Source organism: Aquarana catesbeiana, linkage group LG08 (genome assembly GCF_042186555.1).
Source record: "Aquarana catesbeiana isolate 2022-GZ linkage group LG08, ASM4218655v1, whole genome shotgun sequence".
Taxonomy (NCBI): Eukaryota; Metazoa; Chordata; class Amphibia; order Anura; family Ranidae; genus Aquarana; species Aquarana catesbeiana.
This window is the reverse complement of record NC_133331.1, coordinates 276052566-276077783: the sequence shown is the minus strand read 5'-3', so window position 1 is coordinate 276077783 and position 25218 is coordinate 276052566. Positions and strand designations below refer to the sequence as shown.

At 46.1% G+C, this 25218-nt stretch overlaps 1 protein-coding gene across 1 annotated transcript; it reads right to left on the bottom strand.

The window, feature by feature from the left end:
- Window positions 1-1207: 1207 nt before the first annotated feature.
- MRPL16 (mitochondrial ribosomal protein L16) lies at window positions 1208-21358 on the bottom strand. The gene is made up of 4 exons (XM_073597394.1): window positions 21183-21358; window positions 19005-19076; window positions 8546-8694; window positions 1208-2419 (listed from the first exon to the last, which is right to left on the bottom strand). Exons 1-4 carry the CDS (start codon window positions 21235-21237, stop codon window positions 1934-1936), a joined length of 762 nt encoding a protein of 253 aa, XP_073453495.1. The 5' UTR covers window positions 21238-21358; the 3' UTR covers window positions 1208-1933.
- Between the last annotated feature and the right edge of the window lie 3860 nt (window positions 21359-25218).

Sequence of the window (25218 nt, the reverse complement as noted above, 5' to 3'; positions counted from 1 at the left end):
CATGTTACTGCTGAAAACAGAAAAAAAAAAATTGGACAAGCGTAAGTATTTGATAAAATTCGACTGAAGTCAGAGGTACTACAGAACTGCAGCTCCTGTGGCATGTTCCAGGTCTGCAGTGGTCAGGACTGATTAAAAGTAGTCCAAGGAAAGAAAACTGGCAACAGGGTGATGGGCAGCCAAGGCTCATTGACGTACATGGTGAAGGAAGGCTGGCCTGTGTAGTTCGATCCAGTAGAAGAACTCCTGTACCTCAAATTGCTGAAAAAGTGAATGCTGGTTCTTATAGAAAGGTGTCAGAACACACAGAGCATCGCAGTGTGTTACATATGGGGCTCTGTGGCCGCAGGCCGGTCAGGGTGTCCATGCTGACCTGTGTCCACAGCCAAACATGCCTACAATGGGCACGTTAGCATCAGAACTGGACCACGGAGCAATAGGAGAAGGTGGCCTGGTCTGATGGGTTCCTCAAACCATTCTTGAATTCAAAGAGTTAAAACGGTGGGGGCTTGGCCCCCAAATTATCCAGATGTGCTGTAAAAACAAGTCTGACCCATGGAGACCACATCTGGACTTTAAAAAATTAAAACTCAGTAGCTACAAATCCTGTAGCTGCTGACTTAATAAAAGGACACTTACCTGTCCCAAGATGCAGCACTGTCCTCATGTGGGCCAATTCTTCTCCAGTCTTCAGATCCCTGACTCTGCCATGTTTACTGCGGGAAGCCGGCTGTGACACCTTGCAGCTTCATAACCGGCTTCCCACTGCACATGCATGAGTTGCACCACACTTTGTAAATGGTCCTGCAGCCTCCTGGGACCTGTGATTTCAACATCATGGAGTCTGTATGGGATTACATGAAGAGACAGAAGGATTTGAGGCAGCTGACATCTACAGAAGATCTGTGGTTAGTTCTCCAGGATGTTTGGAACAACTTACCTGCCGAGTTCCCTCAAACACTGTGTGCAAGTGTACCTAAAAGAATTGATGCTGGTTTGAAGGAAAAGGGCGGTCACACCAATTTGATTTGGATTTTCCTTCCGTTCTTTACTTTCCATTTTATTAAATGGTAAAAATAAACTATTAATCACTTTTATTTCTGAAAGCATTCTTCAGTGACAGCATCTTTTCACACCTGCGTAAGACTTTTGAACAGTACCGTATTGTCTGTGGCTTTACCAGATATTTAGTGATCACTGCAACTACTCATTGTGAAATAATCTTTATTTAAATAACAATGAAGTTTGTTGGCATAAAAAAAAGTACAAATTCAACAACCTAATTTCATAATGGTCAGCCTGTGGTTTCATTGCTAAATTTTATAGGTTAGATCTGCAGAGATAAATGCTAGATGACGAATTGCATAAACAGACTTCACTTTGTCACAGGATGACACCACATTATGGATTTGGACTGGAAACAAAACAGCCCCCATTTCAGCATTATGCGCAGCCATAGAAATTAAAGTGGTTGTAAATCCTCAACATATACCCATTGAAGTGACTGGCCTCAGGTGATACAGAGATGAAACAGATCCTCCTACATAAGTTGTACCTGTTTATTTGCAGTCTTCTCTACATCCGTTTAAATCCAGAATTTATAAAGCTTGTCTGAGCTGTCAGAAAACAGGGGACGGAAATCTGCAATTACACTCTGCAGAGCTCAGCAAAGAGAGGAAGGAAAAATAGCTGTCAGCTAGAGGTTCCTCCCCGTCACCTTTTTTTCTTTTGGTGTCAGGAAAACTTGGTCAGAAGCGACTCATGCTGATGGAGGAATGAGGCAGCAGACAGAAGTGACACTTAATGCTCTTAATTGAGACAAGTACCCACTATAGAGGGATATGCTTTGTTCAGATTTCATGTCTGGAGGTTTACAACCACTTTAACAGGCCATAAGAGCCTCTACATTTTCTAACAGGCAAGGTAACCAGCCTCACACACGATCTTTCAGGTAGTGTTTACCCCAGTATCTGCCCTTCAAATGAAGGTCATATGGACTTAGATACTTCCTACATCCCATCATATTGCGGGTCACAAGGCGTTCGAATGTCCATGGATTCTGGTTGTTCCTTCGCTTCTCCTCCAACTCCTCCCGCATCTGTTTTAGGCTCTCCCGACTAACGGCCTTTGCTGGGAAAGGAAGCTTCTTGGCCACTTGTTCCAGGGCCGGCAGGACCTCTTCAAACTCGCAGTGACCCCCCACTTCCAAGATAAGCTGGTCGGTTTTGACTGGGGTGACATAATGGTCCACAGCGCCTTTCCCTCCGCCCATACGCTGGCCAAGTCCTTTGCGAGTAATGGGCTTGTTGGGCGCTTCCACCATCCACAGGCTGAAGGTGGTGCGAGCGTCAAACTTACGGTTTAAGGTCAAACGCATCATTTCAAAATGGCCCCAGCGTAAGTAGCCGCCTCCCAGAGCCTAAGAACAAAAAAAAATATCAGAGGAGTTTAGAGTAACTTCACATTAGCAGAGAATAAAATGGCGCTCGTTGCAATACTTTGTCAGACTGTATTTGCGCAGAGGTCTTACAAGCGGAACTTTTGGGGAAAAAATACAATTTTCTGAATTAATAAATAAGACAACAGTAAAGTTCGCCCAATTTTTTTCTATATTGTGAAAGATAATGTTACGCTGAGTAAATTGATACCTAGCATGCCACGCTTCAAAATTGCGCCCACTCATGGAATGGCGACAAACTTTGGCACTTAATCTCCATTGGGGACGTTTATAAATGTTTACAGGTTACCAGCTTTGAGTTACATAGAAGGTCTAGTGCTAGAATTATTTCTCCAACGATCGCTCACATGTGGTTTTAACACAGTTTTCATATGCGGGGCACGACTTGTGTATGCATTCGCTTCTGCGCGCAAGCTTGGCGGGACAGGGCGCTTTCACTTTTTTTTTTTTCTTATTTTTTTATTTTACTTTTGCACAACTTTTTGGGTCACTTTTATTCCTATTACAAGGAGTGTAAACATCCCTTGTAATAGAAAAAAAAGCATGACAGGACCTCTTTAACCACTTCTGTTACGGGCCTATTCTGGCACTCCTATCCTACATGTAAAAATAATTTTTTTTTGCTAGAAAATTACTCAGAACCCCCAAACATTATATATGTTTTTTTTAGCAGACACCCTAGGGAATAAAATGGTGGTCGCTGCAACTTTTTATGTCACACGATATGTGCGCAACAATTTTTCAAACACTTTTTTTGTAAAAAAAAATTTAAAAAATAAAATAAAAAACACAAACTTTCATGAATTAAAAAATAAATAACAAAACAGTAAAGTTAGCCCAATTTTTTTGTATAATGTGAAAGATAATGTTGTGCCAAGTAAATAGATACAAAACATGTCATGCATTAAAATTGCGCACACTTGTGGAATGGCACCAAACTTTGGTACTTAAAAATCTCCATAGGTGACACTTTAACATTTTTTTACAGGTTACATGTTAAGCGTTAGAGAGGAAATCTAGTGCTAGAATTGTAGAATTGTTACTCTCGCTCTAATTATTGGGGGAGATACCTTACATGGGTGGTTTGAATGGCATTTACACATGTGGGCACGACTCACGCGTTTGTTCACTTCTGTGCATGAGCACACGGGGACGGGGGCGCTTTAAATTTATTTTTTTGATCACTTTTACTACTATTACATGGAATGTAAACACCCCTTGTAATAGAAATGGTGCGCAACAGGTCCTTTATGGAGAGATGTGGGGTCTATAAGATCCCGCATCTGTCCTCTAGGTTGGAAAGATTGAGAAAAAAAAAAAAATAAAAGAACCAATCTCTTTCTTTCCAGCCGATATCTCGGCTTTGTTTATTTTTGCTGGCCGGACGTGACGTCATAACATTGCGCCTGGGCCTCTGACGGTCATGACTGAGGACCATCTGGTTGCCGGAAATCTCTATGATCATCGTACGGCGGGGGATTCTTTCTCCGGGTTGCTGATCGCATGGGCCTGTCCTGCTGCACTGCCGCTATGATTGTTCTTATGGTGCACAGAATCGCCAGGTGTAAAAGATGATATCTGAATGATGCCTGCAGGAATCATTCAAATATCCCCACTCAAAGTCAATGACATCATATGATGTGATTGGCTTGGAAGTGAGGGCCACGCAACTAGGGACTACGCGATCGTCTCCACCGCTACCGATGGCTCCGGTAAGCTCCGGTGGACGACCAGATTGTGGCAGGAGGGGGCACCTTTCCCGCCACCGATAAAAAAAGTAATCCCACGGCAAATCCACTGCAGAGACCACTTTTATCCGAGAGCCACCCACCGTTCAAGAGGATAAACAGGGTTATGGCAGCTATCTGCTGCCATAACAACGGTATTCCACGTCAAAGTACCAAGGTAAACGACGGCAGCTGGTCGTTAAATTTAAATAACCCCTTCCCCCAAAAAAGGATGTACCCATACCTCCTCTGGTTGAAGTGAAGTGGTTATACCAGGGTCATGGCTGTAGCTGGTATCATTTTTTCAGCCGGCAATGCTCTACAATGTAAAAGCAATCCTAGTGGCTAAAAGGTGGCTGGATTGCTTTTAAAAGCGGATGAAGGGGGTCCACCCCTCCCTCTGACTTCCCAGGCTCTCCCCTCCCAACGGGGAGTCGTTTGTCCCCATACCACAAGCGTGAGCAATTTTAAAGCGTGACATGTTAGGTATCCATTTACTCGGCTTGACATCTTTTATATTTTACCAATTAACTATATTGTGTTTGTGTGCAAAAAAATGTTTATTTTATTTTTTTTCCAAAAAGTTTGTTTGAAAAACTGCTGTGCAAATACTGTGTGACAAAAATTGCAAAACCCACCATTTTATTTTCTAGGGCCTCTGCTAAAAAGGGGTAGATGGAGAGTACGGGGGGGGGGGGGGTTAGGGGGTGGGAGTCAAAGAGCAAGAGGGTGCCCTATGGCCAGTCAAGGCCTGTCTATCATCCTTGGCAACGAGCCTTGATGTCAACATTGGAGCTGCTTCTGGAGGGTACACAGACTGGAAACCTATCTCCCTGCTGTGTTTGATGTAAGGCCCCTTTGCTCAGCAGCTTCACAGTGAAGCGGGTGGATGCAGGTCTGAGTCAGCTGTAATTATGCAAAACGGACACGAACCTTCTCTATGGGCAGTTGGAGGTTAATGAACTGGATGTCCCTTTACACCCGACTGCCCTCCAATCTGCCTAGCAACCGGACCGGGCTGGAGGTAGGCAGATGTAAATGGACAAAAGTCCGTTTACACCCGCTGATCCGTAGAACTACATAGACATCTGATCAGGTCCGCCTGAAACATTGACAGGCGGACCTGATCAGATCACCCATGTGAAAAGGGGCCTAAGCTTTGCCACCCAACCGACTGCTGTGTATTACATAAGTTACACACAGAGAATGTACTTCCCTGCTGTGTAAGTAAGCCAGCCCCCTTACTAAAAAGACACGCCCCAATCTATGTGCAGCAATGCGACCAAATAAAAAAAAAAAAAAAAAAAAAAAGGGAAGATTAAAATTTCCCTGATGAGGCCCTATTTCTCCTACTGACACCAATGATAGGACACTATTCCTTCCACTGACACCAATGATGGGGCACCATTCCTCCCACTGACACCAACGATGGGGCATGGTATACTCTCTCTGACACCAACAATGGGGCATGGTTTACTCTCTCTGACACCAGTGACATTTTCTACTACCACTGACCACAGTCCAACATCCCTAAAGTCTGAAGGGCAGTAAACTGAGCCTTGTGTAGAGATTTTAGAGACCCCTGGTGTAGCAAATAGTTCATGTTGGCCACCTTGACCCAAACAAACAATCTAGTTAAAAGGGACAGTAAATACCGTGCGTGTGCAAAAAAAACAGAGTTAGACTTATGCCCTGTACACACGGTCGGACATTGATCGGACATTGATCGGACATTCCGACAACAAAATCCATGGATTTTTTCCGACGGATGTTGGCTCAAACTTGTCTTGCATACACACGGTCACACAAAGTTATCGGAAAATCCGATCATTCTGAACGCGGTGACGTAAAGCACGTATGTCGGGACTATAAACGGGGCAGTAGCCCATAGCTTTCCTCTCCTAATTTATTCTGAGCATGCGTGGCACTTTGTGTGTCGGATTTGTGTACACACGATCGGAATTACCAACAGATTTTGTTGTCGGAAAATTTTATAGCAAGCTCTCAAACTTTGTGTGTCGGAAATTCCGATGGAAAATGTGTGATGGAGCCCACACACAGTCGGAATTTCCGACAACAAGGTCCTATCACACATTTTCTGTCGGAAAACCCGACCGTGTGTACGGGGTATTACTGGTAACTCTGTTTCCAGGACAGCCAATGAGAGAAGCCCCTCCTCCGACAGGAACAAGAAATACATCATCAATACACATTAAAAGGCAGTCCTTCTGCTGAACTGGTCAGTTTTCAACAAGAACCGAAGGACAAAACCTTAAAAGCATATACAAACATAACAACCATTAACATAAGGGCGGGAACCTGGCTGTCCTGGAAACAGAGTTACCGGTAAGTCTAACTTCGGTTTTCCCCAGTCGTCTTCTAGGACAGCCCATGAGAGGATTAGCAAGAACCTACTATGTTAGGGAGGGTCATTAAAAGTCCAAAGACCTTTACCACCCTTGGAAATACCGCAATTTTCATAGATATGGTGGGCCTAGTTATCTTAAATTCCCAATAGTGACTAGCCCCAACTATGGTGGAGATAAAAAAAAAAACACCATCCTATATAAAATATAAACATAAAGGATCTGCTACAAAAGGCATATGTCTAGTGACCCCCCCCCCCCCACATCTATATCCTTATATATGAAATGTGACAAAGCTCGTGCCTTGAGACATACATTATCCCTTCATGGACCCCATGTTAAAGTTCCATGAACAACATCTTTATTATATGGAGACAGCGCTGATACCTGAAAAGACTAAGCAGTAGGGAGGAAGGGGGAGATTTGCCTAACGTAGCTACTGTGCGAGCCCCCACCCAAAAATGTCCTATAGTGCAGACAATGCAAGCACCCAGACACTTCGACTGGGAACTCCTGCTGCCTGTGTCGGTTCCTGTCATGGCCTTCGCCAGGCACAGAAGGAGAAAGGGAACCAAGCTACCACCTTCCTCTCCAGAGTGGTCTTGGAGGGCCTTCTTGAAGAAAATCCTACTAGCTGCTCCCAGTGGAGAAAAGTAGGTAAAGATGTGGGTGGAACAAAAAAATCCAGAGAACAGAGGCCTCCCTCACCCAGGTTCCAGGTGATGCATCTCCTCCGTCCGGAGGAAACACAAAAAAAAAAAAAAAAACTGACCAGTTCAGCAGAGGGGCTAGGCTGCCTTTTAAAGTGTATTGGTGATGTGTTTCCTGTTGGAGGAGGGGCTTCTCTCATGGGCTGTCCTGGAAGACGACGGGGAAAATAAAACATACAAAGAAAATTATATCAATCAAAACCATTACAGTGTTTAAAGTCCAGCAGCACCACTAAAGTGAGATATAATCACAATAACAGCATTTACAAGAAAAAGTGAGAGTGAAGCGCTAAACAAAATTGCTTTTATATGTTATATAAAAGTCCAACTATAGAAATCACAGATCCGTGATAATGCAGGTAAAAGCAAAAAACCCTCCACCTCGTGCATGCACCGTCACCACAGGCAACGCAAAACACAGTTCGCTGCTACTAGGAGATCCCTTAACAAGGGATCTGCAAATAGCAGCGAAGTGCTCTGTCTGTGGCGAGTCTCTAGGGACCAGGAGCAGCGTTGTCACCTCTTCTCCACCGGCTGCCTCTGTGTGTCCTCATTGTCCGCCCTGGACTGACTGGACCTGGCACACTGTCCTGGCCGAAGTCGAGCCTGCTTCTGCAGGGGACAAGGATGGAGGTGCGGCAGAGCTGCATGTCGGTGCGAGGAGTGGCAGGATTGATCTGTTCGTGGGATGGATAGAGTCTGGTTTGAATATCCAGCTAATGCCCTTTTTGATCTGAGACACAGGTACTTTCATTCTATTACTAGGGTACAACCCAATAATTCGGGGTACTTTGTTGCAGTAAGTGGGCTTAGCGCTATATGACCATATAGTGTGACCAAACCCCCGTATTTGTGAATATGTTCAGGCGTTTTTAACTAGCCTTGCAGGATAAATGTCATTTTTGTTTGTGTGCGCTGTAATCTGTTTTGTACTTTTTGATCTGAGAACACATCCCCACAGCTGATGACACCTGCAAAGAATACTACATCAAGCCTGTTTGACCCTTCATAATTAAAGGGTCCAGCCTCTCTGGTAAGAGTCTATTTTGCATGTGGTGACGGTGCACGCACAAGGTGGAGGGTTTCTGGTTTTACCTGCATTATCAGGGATCTGTGAATTATACAGTTGGAATTTTATATTACATTATAAGCAATTTTGTTTAGAGCATCACTTTTTTTTTATATATACAGTAAAGAGTTAGGCTTTAACATACAGAGTGACCCTGTGCTGCCAGGGTCACTTTAAGTCAGTTATATTACTGATAAGTTATAGGTTATCGTTACCAAGATGCCGTATTTTCCTTCTCGGAAGTCCCGTCCCTCGGTCGCAGGGCCGCGGATGTCTCGTAGGTTCTTAGGCATTTTCACCACTTTCACTAGGTCCGGCGCCCTGTTCAGAAAGCGTAGTTTGGGTTTCTCCTTCATCTGGACCCCTGAGAAACAAGAACAACTATTCAGTCTGTAATGTAGGCCCCTTGGGTTAGAAAAATAAAGAAAACTTCTTATAACTGCCAGCTGCAGGTACTGCACAATGTCCACTCTTTACACATAAACCTTTTTTTTACCAAACACAGGTACCCTTTAATATTTTAACTTGAAAAAGCAAAATACATAAAAACATACAAATTGTGCGACGCTAAAAAACACACAAAAAGTTAAAAGGTGTCATAAAGCGAGTGTATCATATACTTCATATTAGACCATAATCCATGATGAGTTGATAGCGAATCATAACAAGCATGACCATAGGCTCAGGCATTATAATCCACTTCATCTCCATCCCTCTCTCAGGCATGAGGTATAGAAAAATTGCAAGTTAGACTTACCGGTAACTTGTTTTCCAATAGGCTTTCAGGACAGCACCCGAGAGATCATGGCTCCTCCTCCCACAGGAAACACCTCATCAATTAAGTCTTTAAATTGGAATCCTCCACGTTGCCTCATCAGTTGTTTGTAGAGAACTCCAGCCCCAGCTGCAACACATAAGCGACAGTTATATCATAGTATTACAGCATTAACATAAACAAAGGGCGGGTTACTGCTGTCCTGAAAGCCTATTGGAAAACAAGTTACCGGTAAGTCTAACTTGCAATTTTCCAAAACGTCTTTCAGGACAGCACCCGAGAGGATAATCGAGACTTACTCCATTTAGGGTGGGACAACAGCCTGTAAGACTTTCCTTCCAAAAGCCTGGTCCCCAGCCGTCATGAGGTCTAACCTATAATGACGGGCAAAGGTTGTCAGACTTGTCCAAGTAGCTGCCTTACAGATTTGTTCGGGGGTGGCGCCAGCTTTTTCTGCCCAACTCACCGCGGAAGCTCTTGTAGAATGAGCCCGAACATTTAATGGACTCTCCAGACCTGTAAGGGAATAGGCTTCTGAGATAGCCATTTTCAACCATCTGGCAATGGTTCCTCTAGAAGCTTGACTTCCTTTTTTATTACCGGAAAATAAAACAAACAGAGCATCTGAACATCTAAAGTCTTTAGTGTTTTCCAAGTAACTTAAGACTGCTCTTTTAACATCCAGGGTATGGAATTCTTCTTCCTTTTTACCCGATGGATTAGAACAAAAGGTAGGAAGTATTATTTCCTGAGTTCGATTCTGGATCGAAGCGACCTTCGGCAAAAAATTAGGATCCGTCTTCAGAACAATTCGGTCTGAAAAAATGGAAAAGAAAGGTTCCCTGATTGATAAGGCTTGCAGCTCACTGACTCTTCGAGCTGTTGTAACAGCCACTAAAAACACTGTTTTCAAAGTAATCAATTTCAGGGAGGCTAAATTAATGGGTTCAAAAGGTTCCTTGGTCAGGGCCTGTAGAACAACCGATAAGTTCCATGCTGGACAGCTTTTGATTACCACTGGTCTAGACCGGGTAAGAGCTTTGAAGAATCTTATTACTAGGGGCTCTGATGAAATGGATTTTTCCAGGAATACCCCCAGCGCAGCAACTTGAACTTTGAGGGTGCTGACCGCTAAGCCCTTGTCCGCCCCTTCTTGCAGAAACTCAAGCACAGAAGAAATTTGTTTTGGAGATCTGTCAGATGCTGTGCACCAGGAGTTGAAGATTTTCCAGACTTTGGAACAGATTGCTCTTGTAACCTTCTTTCTACTGGATAGGAGGGTAGCTACCAGCCTATCCGAGAAACCTTTCCTCTTCAAGAGCTGCTCCTCAGTAGCCAGGCCGTGAGCTTTAGTTTTGCTACTTCCTGGTGAAACAGAGGACCTTGTAACAGAAGGTCTTTTCTTAACGGAAGGTGCCAGTAAGGTTCTTGTTGCATCTGAAGAAGGGATGAAAACCAAGGCCTTTTTGGCCAGAAAGGAGTGATGAGGATCACTGTTGTCTCCTCCTTCCTGATTTTTGCTATGACCCGAGGGATAAGCTGAAACGGAGGGAATGCGTAACAGAGGTGAAACTTCCAAACTTGTGCCAGAGCATCCACTCCCAGTGATGCCTCGTTCCTGTTCAGGGAGAAGAAGCGAGACATTTGCGAGTTTTCCTGGGTGACAAAGAGATCCACTCTTGGGCGCCCCCATTTCTGCACTATTAACTGGAAGACTTCTGGATTCAATTGCCACTCTGCCTCTAAAATCTGGTTCCTGCTTAGGAAGTCCGCTACTCTGTTTAAGGTCCCTTTTAAATGGACCGCGGATAAGGATAGAGTATGGAGCTCTGCCCAACTCAGAATGCCTTTTGCCAAGCTCTGCAGAACTTTGCTTCTGGTTCCCCCCTGTCTGTTTATGTAAGCCACCGCCGTGGCGTTGTCTGACAGGATCTGAGTATGTTGCCCCTGGACTTCTTTCGCAAAGGTCAGTAAGGCCATTTCTATAGCTTTTAGTTCCCTCCAATTTGAGGACCTTAGGGCATCTCTTGTGGTCCACGAGCCCTGGGCCCACCGGCCGCTCATATGAGCCCCCCAACCCCAGGAACTGGCATCTGTTGTCAACCTCACCTGAGTTGGGAAGGACCATAACAGTCCCTCTGAGTACCTTGTCTGGTTCTTCCACCACCACAGACTTCTTTTTACTGAAGTAGGGATCTTCACTAATGAATCTAGTGAATCCTGCTGGTGATTCCAGGTTTTTAACAGGAAACTTTGCAGAGGTCTGAAATGGAGCTTTGCCCACTGGATGGCCGGAATGGAAGAGGTCAGGGTTCCCAATGCTGACATAACTTTCCTGATGGACAGAACTTGATTGGACTGTAGTAATGACACCACTTGTACCAACTTTTCCTGTTTTTCCTCTGGAAGAAAAATTTTTTGTTCTAAAGAGTTGATACGGAAACCCAGGAATAACACTTCCTGTGAGGGAATCAGATTTGATTTTTGAAGGTTTAAAATCCACCCCATGGATTCTAGATGAACACGGGCTCTGAGCAAGTTTTCTTGAAGACCTTCTCTGGTCTGAGCAAAAAACAGCAGGTCGTCCAGATACGGAATAACTGAGATCCCCTCTAGACGCAGAGGCGCCAGAGCTTCGGCCATTATTTTCGTGAAGACCCTTGGGGATGATGACAGACCAAACGGGAGTGCCCTGAATTGCAGATGTACCACCTTCTTCCCTTCTTTCAGTGCTAACCTCAGATATTTCTGCGACCTGGCGGCAATAGGAATGTGGAGGTAGGCATCTTGTAAATCTATTGATGCCATATAGCACCCTTGATACAGGAGGTTTCTTACTGAAAATATTGAATCCATCCAAAACCTTCTGTATTCTACTGATTTGTTCAGCATTTTGAGATTCAGGATAAGACGGAACTTTCCTGAAGGTTTCTGAACCAGAAAGACATGTGAGTAGAACCCCTGGAAGAACTCCCCCGCTGGGACCGGAACAATGACTCTCTGATTTTTCAGTTCCTGAATTAGGGACTTCATGGCGAGAGCCTTGACTGCGTCTCTTGGGACGTTTGTCACCAGGAATCTTCTTGGAGGTTCTTCCGTAAATTCTATCACATACCCCTGGGAGAGCATCTTTACAACGAATTGATTTGAGGAAATGGCTCTCCACTGAGGAAGAAACTCCTGTAGTCTTCCCCCGACCTTTACAGAGTCATTGTGGTTTTGCGGAGGCCGCAGGAGGATTGAAGAGCACTCCACCCCTACCTTTGGGCTTCTGAGAAGACCATGACTTCCTCTTGCCCTGCATTTTTCCTTCCTGCTGACCTTTTTGGGGGCGAAAGAAACGCTTACGGGTTTGCACCTGCTTCTTCTTAACCGGAAACGACTTTTTCTTGTCTGCCGTGCGGTCAAGAATGGACTCTAGCTCTGAACCGAATAGCAGATCGCCTGCAAACGGAATACCACACAGTCTATTTTTAGATGCAGCATCCCCTGGCCACGTCTTCAGCCATAGGGCCCTTCTGGCAGAATTTGTTAAAGCTGCTGACCTTGCTGACATGCGGATAGATTCCGCAGACGCATCCGCAATATATGATATTGCTGCTGACAGGGTTGAAAAAGAGTCTAGAATCTCTTGTTTTGAGGAATCTGCTATGACATGGGCTTTCAACTGGTTAACCCAGTGATCTAAGTTCCTTGCAACACAGGTTGTTGCCATTGCTGGTTTCAGATTATGCATTACTGATTGCCAGGTTCTTTTAAGAAGCAGGTCCATCCTTTTGTCCATGGGCTCCTTCAGAGTGCCCATATCCTCAAAGGCTAGGTCCGTAGACTTAGAGACCTGAGAAAAGGCAGAGTCCAATTTTGGAACCTTATTCCATATAGAATCTGGATTTTCTTCAAATGGAAAACTCTTCTTATGAGCCCGGGAAAAGAAAGGCTTTTTTTCAGGTTCCAGCCACTCTTTTTTAATCATATCAGTGATAACTGAATGGACTGGAAAAGAACGGCCTTTTGAATCTCCTAAACCAGCATACATGCGGTCATGCAGGGAGAGTTCCTTCTTTTCCTCTTCTATCCCCAAAGTGGCATGGATTACCTTCAGGAGTCCTCCCACCTCTTCTAGTGACAATTTGTATTTAGAAGCGGTATCTGATTCATTTTCCTCCTCCTCAGAATCTGTATCCTCTGGAGCGAGGGAAACGGACCCTTGAGAAACGTCCTGGGATATCGGACCCCCAAAAATTATTTGAGAACCACTCTGGGGTTCTGAAGATGGCTGCGGAACCAGAGGATCCCTAGAGGGACCTGGCTCCTCTCTTAGGTTTGACCTAAAAGCTTGAAAGGTGGCCCGGAGCTCATCCTTTATTGTTGACACTAAGTCGCCACAAACGGATGGAGTCTCCTCTCTGACCAAATTTGTAATGCACTCTGCACAAAGCGTTTTGGTCCAAGCATCGCTTAATTTTTCTTTGCAGACAGGGCACCTTTTCTTGACTGGTTGGGCAGAACCTTTGGCCTGGACAAACAGAAAAGAGACATGGAACCACGCTTAAAAGGCTGTAATACAGCGCAAATAATACACCCAGGTGCACTAAGGAAGAAACATCTCATTTTCCATGTGCCCAAGCAAGCCACCACCACCTAATCCCCTGTTGTAGGGCAGATATACTAAATCTAGCCACTGCAACTCCTCCCACCTCCTTCCGAGAGAGGGGGGGGGGGGGGGGAGGGGAGGGGGGGTGGGTGGTGGGGGGAAGGGGGGGAAAAGGGTGAGTAACCCCCCCCACAGGAGAAAACGGCCCAGGGTAATAGAGGACACAGTCCCTTACCTTAGCCTTGCTGGCGCCTTGGCTTGCCCCCTTATCCGCTGCATCGCTATCCATAGCTGTCTGCGGTGCGTGGTAAAACGACCGGTTCCAGATTCGAAAACGCCGCTGCGCTGACCTGGAACCGGAAATAAGGCGCCAGGTGACCCTGCCCTCTCCCACTGCGCTTTGCGCCGGAAATGACGCACGCGCCGACCCGGAAGTGCTGCCTGGACGTGGCTGAAGCGCTCTTCTGCCACCAGCAACATGGCGGCCGCCACCGCTCGTTCCTCCATATAGAAGGGAACAGAGGACGGCCACCTGTCAGGCCAAAAATTTTGAGGCAGCACCCCCGGACGTACAGGCTCTCCCCGAGCACGGAAGAGGGAGAGGGAGCCCACGGGACCGTCCATATAAGAGGCAAGTGGGAGGCTCACTCTCCTGGCCTAAAAAAAAGACCTAACAGGTGAGAACCTGTGTCTCCCAGGATAAACCTGAGAGATCATGGCTCCCACCAGAGGTGTTCCTCCAGCTGGAGGAAACACAAAAAACTGATGAGGCAACGTGGAGGATTCCAATTTAAAGACTTAATTGATGAGGTGTTTCCTGTGGGAGGAGGAGCCATGATCTCTCGGGTGCTGTCCTGAAAGACGTTTTGGAAAGAGCAAATCCGCTTGCAATTGTGTAAATCTGTGAAAAACCAGAGCTAGACTTACCGGTAACTCTGTTTCCAGGACAGCCCATGAGATATAGCGCCTCCTCCAACAGGAACAGGAAACGCATCACCAAATACACTTTAAAAAGGAAGTTCCTTTGCTGAACTGGTCAGTTTTAAAACAAGAACCGAAAGATGAAATCTAAACAAAGCCTCATAAAACAAGGGTGGGAATCCGGCTGTCCTGGAAGACTCCTGGAAACAGAGTTACTGGTAAGCCTAACTCTGGTCTTCCCAAATCATCCTTCAGGACAGCTCATGAGATGATCAGAAAGAACTTACTAGATTTAGGGAGGGTCATTGAAAGCCCAAAGATCTTTAACACTCTCAGGATTACCAGAAATATCACAGATATGGTTGACCCAGTTCTCAATAGGGAGAAAAACCAAGGTAGGGGATCTGGTTGCAAGGAAACTAATATCAGCATATAAGAGCTCAAAGTTACACAGGACTGGATTTAAAAAATAAATTAATAATATCAATAAAATCGGTAATAAGAGAGCTAGCTCTAGCAAGTCCCTGATCAATTTAGGACAGGTGAAAGCATGTGTCGCCAAAGAAACAGGGTAATTGAAGAACTCTGTGGGTGAAGACTTGACCAGGTCAGCAGACAGACTTTGGTGATGCGCTTCCTGTTGGAGGAGGTGCTATATCCTATGGGCTGTCCTGAAAGACTATTTGGGAAAAGCAGGGGTCTTCAAACTATGGCCCTCCAGTTGTTCAGGAACTACAATTCCCATCATGCCTAGTCATGTCTGTGAATGTCAGAGTTTTAGAATGCCTCATGGGACGTGTAGTTCTGCAACAGCTGGAGGGCCGTAGTTTGAGGATCCCTGGGGAAAAGCTTTTAATAAAACCACTTACATCAATGCTGTGTATATACTACAACTCCCAGAATCCTCGGAAATGATGCGCACGTGCATGGTGATGTTACGGCTTCCGTGTTTCGTCATAAATTACGTCATCGGGGGCACATGCAAGGATTATAGTAGTGAGGAAACTTCACTCTGCACGTTTGTTAAGGTTCACTATCAACTCGTCATGGATTATGCTCCAATATGAACTTATCACGGCGATACCTCACGTGTGGTTTGAACACCATTTTCACGTATGCGTTCGCTTCTGCACGCGAACTCGTCGGGACACGTTTAAATTTTTTTTTTTTCTTATTTATTTTACACCTTTTATTTTTACACTGTTTAAAAAAAAATGGTGTCACTTTTATTCCTATTACAAGGAATGTAAACATCCCTCGAAATAGAAAAAAAGCATGGCAGGACTTCTTAAATATGAGATATGGAGTCAAAAAGACCTCAGATCTCATATTTACACTAAAATGCAATTAAAAAAAAAAAAAAAAAAAAAAATCGCTTCCACCTTGCATTGTTATGGACACGGGTGGGGGCCATCTTCCCCTCACTCGTCTCCGTGCCCCAGCAAGGGTGAAGATCTGATCGCCTCTGCCACTGCCGACGGCTCTGGTAAGCGGCGGAAGGGCACCGGAGTGCAGCGCGAGGGGGGGGCCCTCTCCTGCCGCCGATAAGAGTGATCTTGTGGCAAATCCGCCGCAGAGACCACTTTTATCTGAAACTGGACCGCTCACTGAAGTAGAGGATACCGGGGTTATTGCATATACCTGGTGCCATAACAACGATATTTCCTCTTCAAAGCACCGACGTAAAAACGTCCTCTTCTGGGGTCCCACTTCGCTGCTCCTGGCTTCTCCTTCCTTCAGAGTGCCCCAATAGTAAGCTGCAAACTATAGTATATAGCACCTCTATAGCAAGGTAAAAAATAAAAATAAAACCTTCTGCCTTTAGAACCACTTACTTCCTGCCCAGTACTACATGTCCCATGAGGCATTGCTCCTCACACATTCACAAGTTCTCATGTATGGATAATGTACTGAGCTGTATGTGTGCTGCACTGTATTTCCTGATATGTAAACAAATAATGCATTCTGTATGCAGGCCAACTAATCGGCTGGCCGATTAATCAATTATGAAAATAGTCGACACCTTTTTTAATAAATCAATTAGTTGTTTCGGCCCTATTGGAGTATGCCGTCCAGTTCTGGGCACCAATCCTCAGGAAGGATGTGCTGGAACTGGAGAGGGTCCAGAGAAAAGCAACAGAGCTAATAAAGGGACTGGAGGATCTCAGTTATGGGGAAAGACTGCAAGCATTGATCTTATTCTCTTTGGAGAAGAGTCGCTTGAGAGGGGATATGATTTCAATGTATTAATACTGTACTGGTGACCCCACAATAGGGATAAAACTCTTTCACAAAAGGGAAGTTAAAAAAAAAAAAAAGACACACGACCATTCACTAAAATTAGAAGAGAAGAGGTTTAACCTTAACCCCTTCCCGCCGACCGTACGCAGATATGCGTACTCGGCTTTCCGGGGTTATACCGGGATGATGCCCGCAGCTGCAGGCATCATCCCGGTACCGTTGTTTCCAGCGGGCGATCGGCTACCCGAGTATAACAACCGATGCGGCTAAAAGCCGCTCGGTTGTTATACCGGAGGAACGGGAGGGGACATCCCCCCCCTCCCGCCGCTGTTACCGGGCCTCTCGTGCGATCGGGGGGCCCGGTGTCCGATCGGGTATCTTCGGCAGCTGGGGGCGGGCTGGAACGAAGCTGTGGGCGGCTTCGTTCCAGCCTTCTCATTGTAAACGCGGAAGCGACGTCATGACGTCACTTCCCGTTTACTCGGCTGCCAATGGCGCAGAATTTAAAAAAGTACACAGTATTTAGAATCGCCATTTTCGGCGATCTGAATACTTTGAAGGTCTTTTAGACCCCCCATCCCTCCATAAAGAGTACCTGTCACCACCTATTACTGTCACAAGGGATGTTTACATTCCTTGTGACAGCAATAAAAGTAAAAAAAAAAAAAATTTTTTTTTAAAACACAATTTATAAAGTAAAAAAAAAAATTAAATAAATAAATAATAAAAAAATTTTTTTTTTAAAGTGCCCCTGTCCCCGCGAGCTCGCGCAGCGAAGAAAATGCATACGGAAGTCGCGCACGCATATGTAAACGGTGTTCAAATCACACATGTGAGGTATCGCCGCGATCGTCAGAGCAAGAGCAATAATTTTAGCCCTAGACCTCCTCTGTAACTCAAACCTGGTAACCGTAAAAAAATTTTAAAGCGTCGCCTATGGAAATTCATAGGTACCGTAGTTTGTCGCCATTCCACGAGTGCGTGCAATTATAAAGGGTGACATGTTTGGTATCTCTTTACTCGGCGTAACATCATCTTTCACATTAAACAAAAAAATTGGGGTAACTTTACTGTTTGGATTTTTTAAAATTCATGAAAGTGTCCCTTTTCCAAAAATTTGCGTTTAAAACACCGCTGCACAAATACCGTGTGATAAAAAAATATTGCAACAATCGCCATTTTATTCTCTAGATTCTCTGCTAAAAAAATATATATAATGTTTGGGTACTCTAATTAATTTTCTAGCAAAAAATACGGATTTTAACTTGTAAACACCAAATTTCAAAAATAGGCTTAGTCATGAAAGGGTTAAACTGCGTAGAGTGTTCTTTACTGTAAAAGCCGTAAGGATGTGGAATTCTCTTACACAGGTGGTGGTCTCAGCGGGGAGCATCGATAATTAAAAAAATATATTAGATAAGCATCTGAGCGACCACAACATACTGGGATATACAATGTAATACTGACATATAATCACACACATAGGTTGGTCTTGAGTCTTTTTTCAACCTCACCTACTGTGTAACTATTGGGTTGTGCAGGCCAGTCAAGTTCCTCCACCCCAAACTCGCTCATCCATGTCTTTATGTACCTTACTTTGTGCACTGGTCCAAATCATTTGGTGGAGGGGGATTATGGTGTGGGGTTGTTTTTCAGGAGTTGGGCTTGGCCCCTTAGTTCCAGTGAAGGGAACTCTTAAGGCGTCAGAATACCAAGACATTTTGGACAATTTCATGCTCCCAACTTTGTGGGAACAGTTTGGGGATGGCTCCTTCCTGTTCCAACATGACTGCGCACCAGTGTACAAAGCAAGGTCCATAAACACATGGATGAGCGAGTTTGGGGTGGAAGAACTTGACTGGCCTGCACAAAGTCCTGACCTTAACCCAAAAGAAAACCTTTGGGATGAATTACAGCGGAGACTACGAGCCAGGCCTTCTCGTCCAATATCAGTGCCTGACCTCACAAATGCTCTTCTGGAAGAATGGTCAAACATTCCGATAGACACACTCCTAAACCTTGTAGACAGCCTTCCCAGAAGAGTTGAAGCTGTTATAGCTGCACAGGGTGGGCCAACTCAATATTGAACCCCTACCCATACTTTTGGTAACATACTGTATTTTTATTTTGTTCAGCATCTCACCTCTAAAATCCGGCGGCGGTTCATAAGACTTCAGTCCGGCTGTGGCGGTTCTGTATGTGTTGGACACACGGCCTGTATAGAGAAAAAGGTCACAATGGTGGGTTACCAAAGAAGAATATCTCTTTGACTAAAACATAGCAGGTCATCTTCTAAACCAAGATATGCTTAAAGAGAACCTGAAAGCTCAACCCCCGGCCCAGTGATGCCTTTCCTGTGTGCAATCACCGCTCCGTTCTTCTGGTGAAGTCCACCAACACTCAGTATTTCTGGGTATGGGCAAGCGTGTGACCTTCTACCCAATCACCAGCCACTGGATAGGGGGTCATCAACCTTCTATAAGCTCTGGCATAGCGATGACACACAGGTAAGGTCCAATGTTCTGCCAGAGGAACGGAGAGACAGGATGGCACTGAGTGGGTGTCAGAGGATGTTCCGGTAAGAGAACCCGTCACTGTACCCTGAATGGGCCAATTGACAAATTTGCTTTAACCGCTTCAGGACCGCCCACACATACTGCGACAGTGCGGCCCGGCTGCACGAAACAAAGTACCTGTACGTTATATGCTTCCTCCGGGTATGGGGTGCCCCCCCCCCCGGCGACCCGCTCCGATTGGACACAGCAGGAGCCAATCAGCAATGTTCGCCAGCACCCAGCAATCGTTTCCAAGAGAGGCAGATCGCCATTCTGTCAATGGGGAAGAGGGAGATCTTTTGTTTCTGCTAAGCAGGAACACAGAACTCTCTTCCCCAGTCAACCCATCCCCCACACAGTTAGCAAGCACTCCCTAGGCACACATTTAACCCTTTGATCACCCCTGATGTTAACCCCTTCCCTGTCAGGGTCATTAGTACAGTAACAGTGCATATTTTTAGCACTGATCGCTTTATTGGTGTGACTGGTCCCCAAAAAGGGGTCACTTAGTGTCACATCCGTCCACCGTAATGTCGCAGTCCCACAAAAAAAAAAAAAAAAAAAATCGCTGATCGCTGCCATTATTAGTAAAAAAAAAGTAAAAAGTCCATAAATCTATCCCATAGCTTGTAGATACTAGAGCTGCACGATTCGCAATTTTTTCCCCCATTGCGATTTTGACAAAGGGTTTCCCGATCTTCGGTATGCAGAGAATTTTCTCTCTGCTCTCAGCTGTCAAAAGTCAAAGTCTGGGCAGTCTGCCAAGTTTTAAAACATTCTATCAGTGGAATGTGAAGTCTAAACATTGTATCAATAATATATAACATTTTTTTTTTTTTTTTTTGTAGTAGAGACCCTAGAGAAGAAAATAGTGGTTGTTACAATATTTTATGTCACACTGTATTTGCCCAGCGGTCTTTCAAATACATTTTTTTTGGAAAAAATTACTTTAATGAAAAAAAAAAAACCCTAACCAGTAAAGTTAGCCCAATTTTTTTTTGTATAATGTGAAAGATTTTACGCCGTGAGAATCGTGATCTTTATTCTAAGCAAAAAAAAAAAAAAAAAAATGTGATTCTCATTTTGGCCAGAATCATGCAGCTCTAGTAGACGAATCAATATACACTAATTGGGATTTTTTTTACCAAAAATATGTAGCAGAATACATATTGGCCTAAAATTGATAAAGAAATTAGATTTTTTTTTTATTTATTGAATGTTTATAGCAGAAAGTAAAAAAAAAAAATATTGTTTTTCAAAATTTTCGGTCTTCTTTTGGTTAGCTCCAAACATAAAAACCGCAGAGGTGATCAAATACCACCAAAGGAAGGCTCTATTTGTGGGAAATAAAAAGGACATCAATTTTATTGCGACCGCGTAATTGTCTATTAAAAGTTGGAGTTCCTCTTTATCTTCACTTTAACTTCTATTGAGAGGTGCACATGGGCAAAACATGCAAGGAAGGTCCCCAGCACACTCCAGGCTAGCCAAAAAAAAACTTTAATCTGTTTAAACCAGGTTTTTGTTGCAGATCATTATATACAGCAAGTCATAAATTTCTGTCTTCTGTAAAGAAGCCATTTTCCCGAAGTCCGCTCTATACTGCCTAACATAAGACTACAGTAAAATGGCCGCTGTCACACAGAATACGGGAGACAAATCGGCGAGCCGCCCCGCCCTCTAGCGGACTGATTCTCCATGTGATCCCTGTCACTTTCCCTGAGAGTATATGGTAAGCCGCAGGCATGCTGCCGGGTGTTCTTTACCTGTCAGCAGTAGACCTCGGAGCCCCGTTAGGCGGTTCCACAACGGCAGCGCCATCCTCTCGCCAGACGGACACAGAGCCCTCCCGGACACCGGTCACCAGCAGGAAAGCCAAGCTACCCGGGATGTGACGTCATCAACCTGGGAGGAGCGAACCGGTCAAGGTCAATACTGTGAAGCTCCGCCCACTGCGCCTGCGCAGTACGTGTGAGCTGATGCCGCCTATTCTGACCCATTACGGGGAATAGAGGTGCGGTACCAGTGTAGGCTAGGCACTGGCAGGAGGGAATACATTATATCCATCATCCTATGTTATAGAAAGACTCATTCATATATGTTCAGCATGTTTTTATTCACAATAGGTGAAAGATTCAGTCCCATCACTGAACTGGTATAGTTGGATCCTGAAGAAGGAGGTATTTTAGGACCCCTTTCCTGGTAAATGAGGTCCCCCATCCCTCGTATCTGAGGTCCCCCATCCCTCGTATCTGAGGTCCCCCATCCCTCGTAACTGAGGTCCCCCATCCCTCGTATCTGAGGTCCCCCATCCCTCGTAACTGAGGTCCCCCATCCCTCGTAACTGAGGTCCCCCATCCCTCGTAACTGAGGTCCCCCATCCCTCGTAACTGAGGTCCCCCATCCCTCGTAACTGAGGTCCCCCATCCCTCGTAACTGAGGTCCCCCATCCCTCGTAACTGAGGTCCTCCATCCCTCGTTACTGAGGTCCCCCATCCCTCGTAACTGAGGTCCTCCATCCTTTGTAACTGAGGTCCTCCATTGCTCGTACCTGAGGTCCTCCATCCCTGGTACCTGAGGTCCTGCATCCCTCTTACCAGAGGTCCTTTACCACTCATACCTGAGGTCCTGCATCCTTCTTACCTGAGGTCCTCCGTCACACGTACCTGAGGCCCTCCATCCCGCGTAACTGAGGTCCCCAATCCCTCGTAACTGAGGTCCCCCATCCCTCGTAACTGAGGTCCCCCATCCCTCGTAACTGAGGTCCCCCATCCCTCGTAACTGAGGTCCCCCATCCCTCGTTACTGAGGTCCCCAATCCCTCGTTACTGAGGTTCCCCATCCCTCGTAACTGAGGTCCCCCATCCCTCGTAACTGAGGTCCCCCATCCCTCGTAAATGATGTCCCCCATCCCTCGTAAATGATATCCTCCATCCCTCGTAAATGAGATCCTCCATCCCTCGTAAATGAGATCCTCCATTCCTCGTAAATGAGATCCTCCATTCCTCCTAACTGAGGTCCTCCATCCCTCCTAACTGAGGTCTTCCATCCGTGGTAAATAAGGTCCTCCATCTCTCATATCTGAGGTCCTCCATCCCTCGTAACTGAGGTCCCCCATCCCTCGTAACTGAGGTCCCCCATCCCTCGTAACTGAGGTCCCCCATCCCTCGTTACTGAGGTCCCCCATCCCTCGTTACTGAGGTCCCCCATCCCTCGTTACTGAGGTCCCCCATCCCTCGTTACCGAGATCCCCCATCCCTCGTAACTGAGGTCCTCCATCCCTCGTTACTGAGGTCCCCCATCCCTCGTAACTGAGGTCCTCCATCCTTTGTAACTGAGGTCCTCCATTGCTCGTACCTGAGGTCCTCCATCCCTGATACCTGAGGTCCTGCATCCCTCTTACCTGAGGTCCTTTACCACTCATACCTGAGGTCCTGCATCCCTCTTACCTGAGGTCCTCCATCACTCGTACCTGAGGTCCTCCATCCCTTGTAACTGATGTCCTCCATCCCGCGTAACTGAGGTCCCCAATCCCTCGTAACTGAGGTCCTCAATACCTCGTAACTGAGGTCCCCCATCCCTCGTAACTGAGGTCCCCCATCCCTTATTACTGAGGTCCCCCATCCCTTGTAACTGAGGTCCCCCATCCCTCCTAACTGAGGTCCCCCATCCCTCGTAACTGAGGTCCCCCATCCCTCGTAAATGAGATCCTCCATTCCTCGTAAATGAGATCCTCAATTCCTCGTAAATGAGATCCTCCATTCCTCGTAAATGAGATCCTCCATTCCTCCTAACTGAGTTCCCCCATCCCTGATAATTGAGGTCCTCCATCCCTCCTAACTGAGGTCTTCCATCCGTGGTAAATAAGGTCCTCCATCTCTCATATCTGAGGTCCTCCATCCCTCGTTACTGAGGTCCCCCATCCCTCGTTACTGAGGTCCCCCATCCCTCTTTACTGAGGTCCCCCATCCCTCGTTACTGAGGTCCCCCATCCCTTGTAACTGAGGTCCCCCATCCCTCCTAACTGAGGTCCCCCATCCCTCGTAACTGAGGTCCCCCATCCCTCGTAAATGAGATCCTCAATTCCTCGTAAATGAGATCCTCCATTCCTCGTAAATGAGATCCTCCATTCCTCCTAACTGAGTTCCCCCATCCCTGATAATTGAGGTCCTCCATCCCTCCTAACTGAGGTCTTCCATCCGTGGTAAATAAGGTCCTCCATCTCTCATATCTGAGGTCCTCCATCCCTCGTTACTGAGGTCCCCCATCCCTCGTTACTGAGGTCCCCCATCCCTCTTTACTGAGGTCCCCCATCCCTCGTTACTGAGGTCCCCCATCCCTCGTTACTGAGGTCCCCCATCCCTCGTAACTGAGGTCCCCCATCCCTGATAATTGAGGTCCTCCATCCCTCCTAACTGAGGTCTTCCCTCCGTGGTAAATAAGGTCCTCCATCTCTCGTATCTGAGGTCCTCCATCCCTCGTAACTGAGGTCCTCCATCCCTCCTAACTGAGGTACTCCATCCCTCGTAACAGGTCCTCCATCCCCGGTAAATAAGGACCTCCATCCCTTGTAACTGAGGTCCTCCATCCCTGGTAAATTAGGTCCTCCATCCCTCAAACCTGAGGTCCTCCATCTCTCCTACCTGAGGTCCCTCATCCTTCGCAACTGAGGTCTCCCATCCCTCGTACCTGAGGTCCCCCCATCCTTTGTAACTGAGGTCCTCCATTGCTCGTACCTGAGGTCCTCCATTCCTAGTACTTGAAGTCTTGCATTCCTATTACCTGAGGTCCTCTATCACTCGTATGTGAGGTCCTCCATCCCTCATAACTGAGGTTCTCCATCCCTCATACCTGAGGTCCTCCATCCCTTGTAACTGTGATCCTCTATGCCTTGTAACTGAGATCCTTCATCCCTTGTAACTGAGATCCTCCATCCCTCGTAACTGAGATCCTCCATCCCTTGTAACTGAGATCCTCCATCCCTCATAATAGAGATTCTCCATCCCTCGTAATAGAGATCCTCCATCCATCGTAACAGAGATCCTCTATCCCTCGTAACAGAGATCCTCCATCCCTTGTAACAGAGATCCTCCATCCCTCGTAACAGAGATCCTCCATCCCTCGTAACAGAGATCCTCCATCTCTAGTAACTGAGGTTCTTCATCCCTCGTAACTGAAGTCCTTTATCACTCGCAACTGAGGTCCTTCATCCCTTGTAACTGAGGTCCCCCATCCTTTGTAACCGAGGTCCTCCATTGCTCGTACCTGAGGTCCTAAATCCCTGGTACCTGAGGTCTTGCATCCCTCTTACCTGAGGTCCTTTACCACTCGTACCTGAGGTCCTGCATCCCTCTTACCTGAGGTCCTCTGTCACTTGTACCTGAGGTCCTCCATCCCTCGTAAGTGATGTCCTCCATCCCGCATAACAGAGGTCCTCCATCCCTCGTAACTAAGGTCCTCCATCCCTCATAACTGAGGTCCTCAATCCCTCATAACTGAGGTCCTCAATCCCTCGTAACTGAGGTCCTCCATCCCTTGTAACTGAGGTCCTCCATCCCTTGTAACTGAGGTCCTCCACCCCTTGTAACTGAGGTCCTCCATCCAGACCCGACGTAGGACACACACCATTGGGTCTCACGTACACAGACACTTGAACTGAGGTGGATCCCCAGCACTTTGTGGCACAGCCATGCTCGGGTGTACAAAGATAGCTCCTGTTTACTCACGCATGCACCTATGGTGGTTCTCCCCAAACACAGAAGTGGTGCATGTGGTTAGAGGTGCCATACATGCAAGCGCAGGT

Coding starts and splice junctions, on each gene's coding strand:
- MRPL16 (XM_073597394.1), bottom strand. CDS start 21,237: ATGGCGCTGCCGTTGTGGAACCGCCTAACGGGGCTCCGAGGTCTACTG. Junction 19,077..21,182: donor CCGAGGTCTACTGCTGACAG/GTAAAGAACACC, acceptor TTCTCTATACAG/GCCGTGTGTCCAACACATAC. Junction 8,695..19,004: donor ACCGCCGCCGGATTTTAGAG/GTGAGATGCTGA, acceptor CTTGTTTCTCAG/GGGTCCAGATGAAGGAGAAA.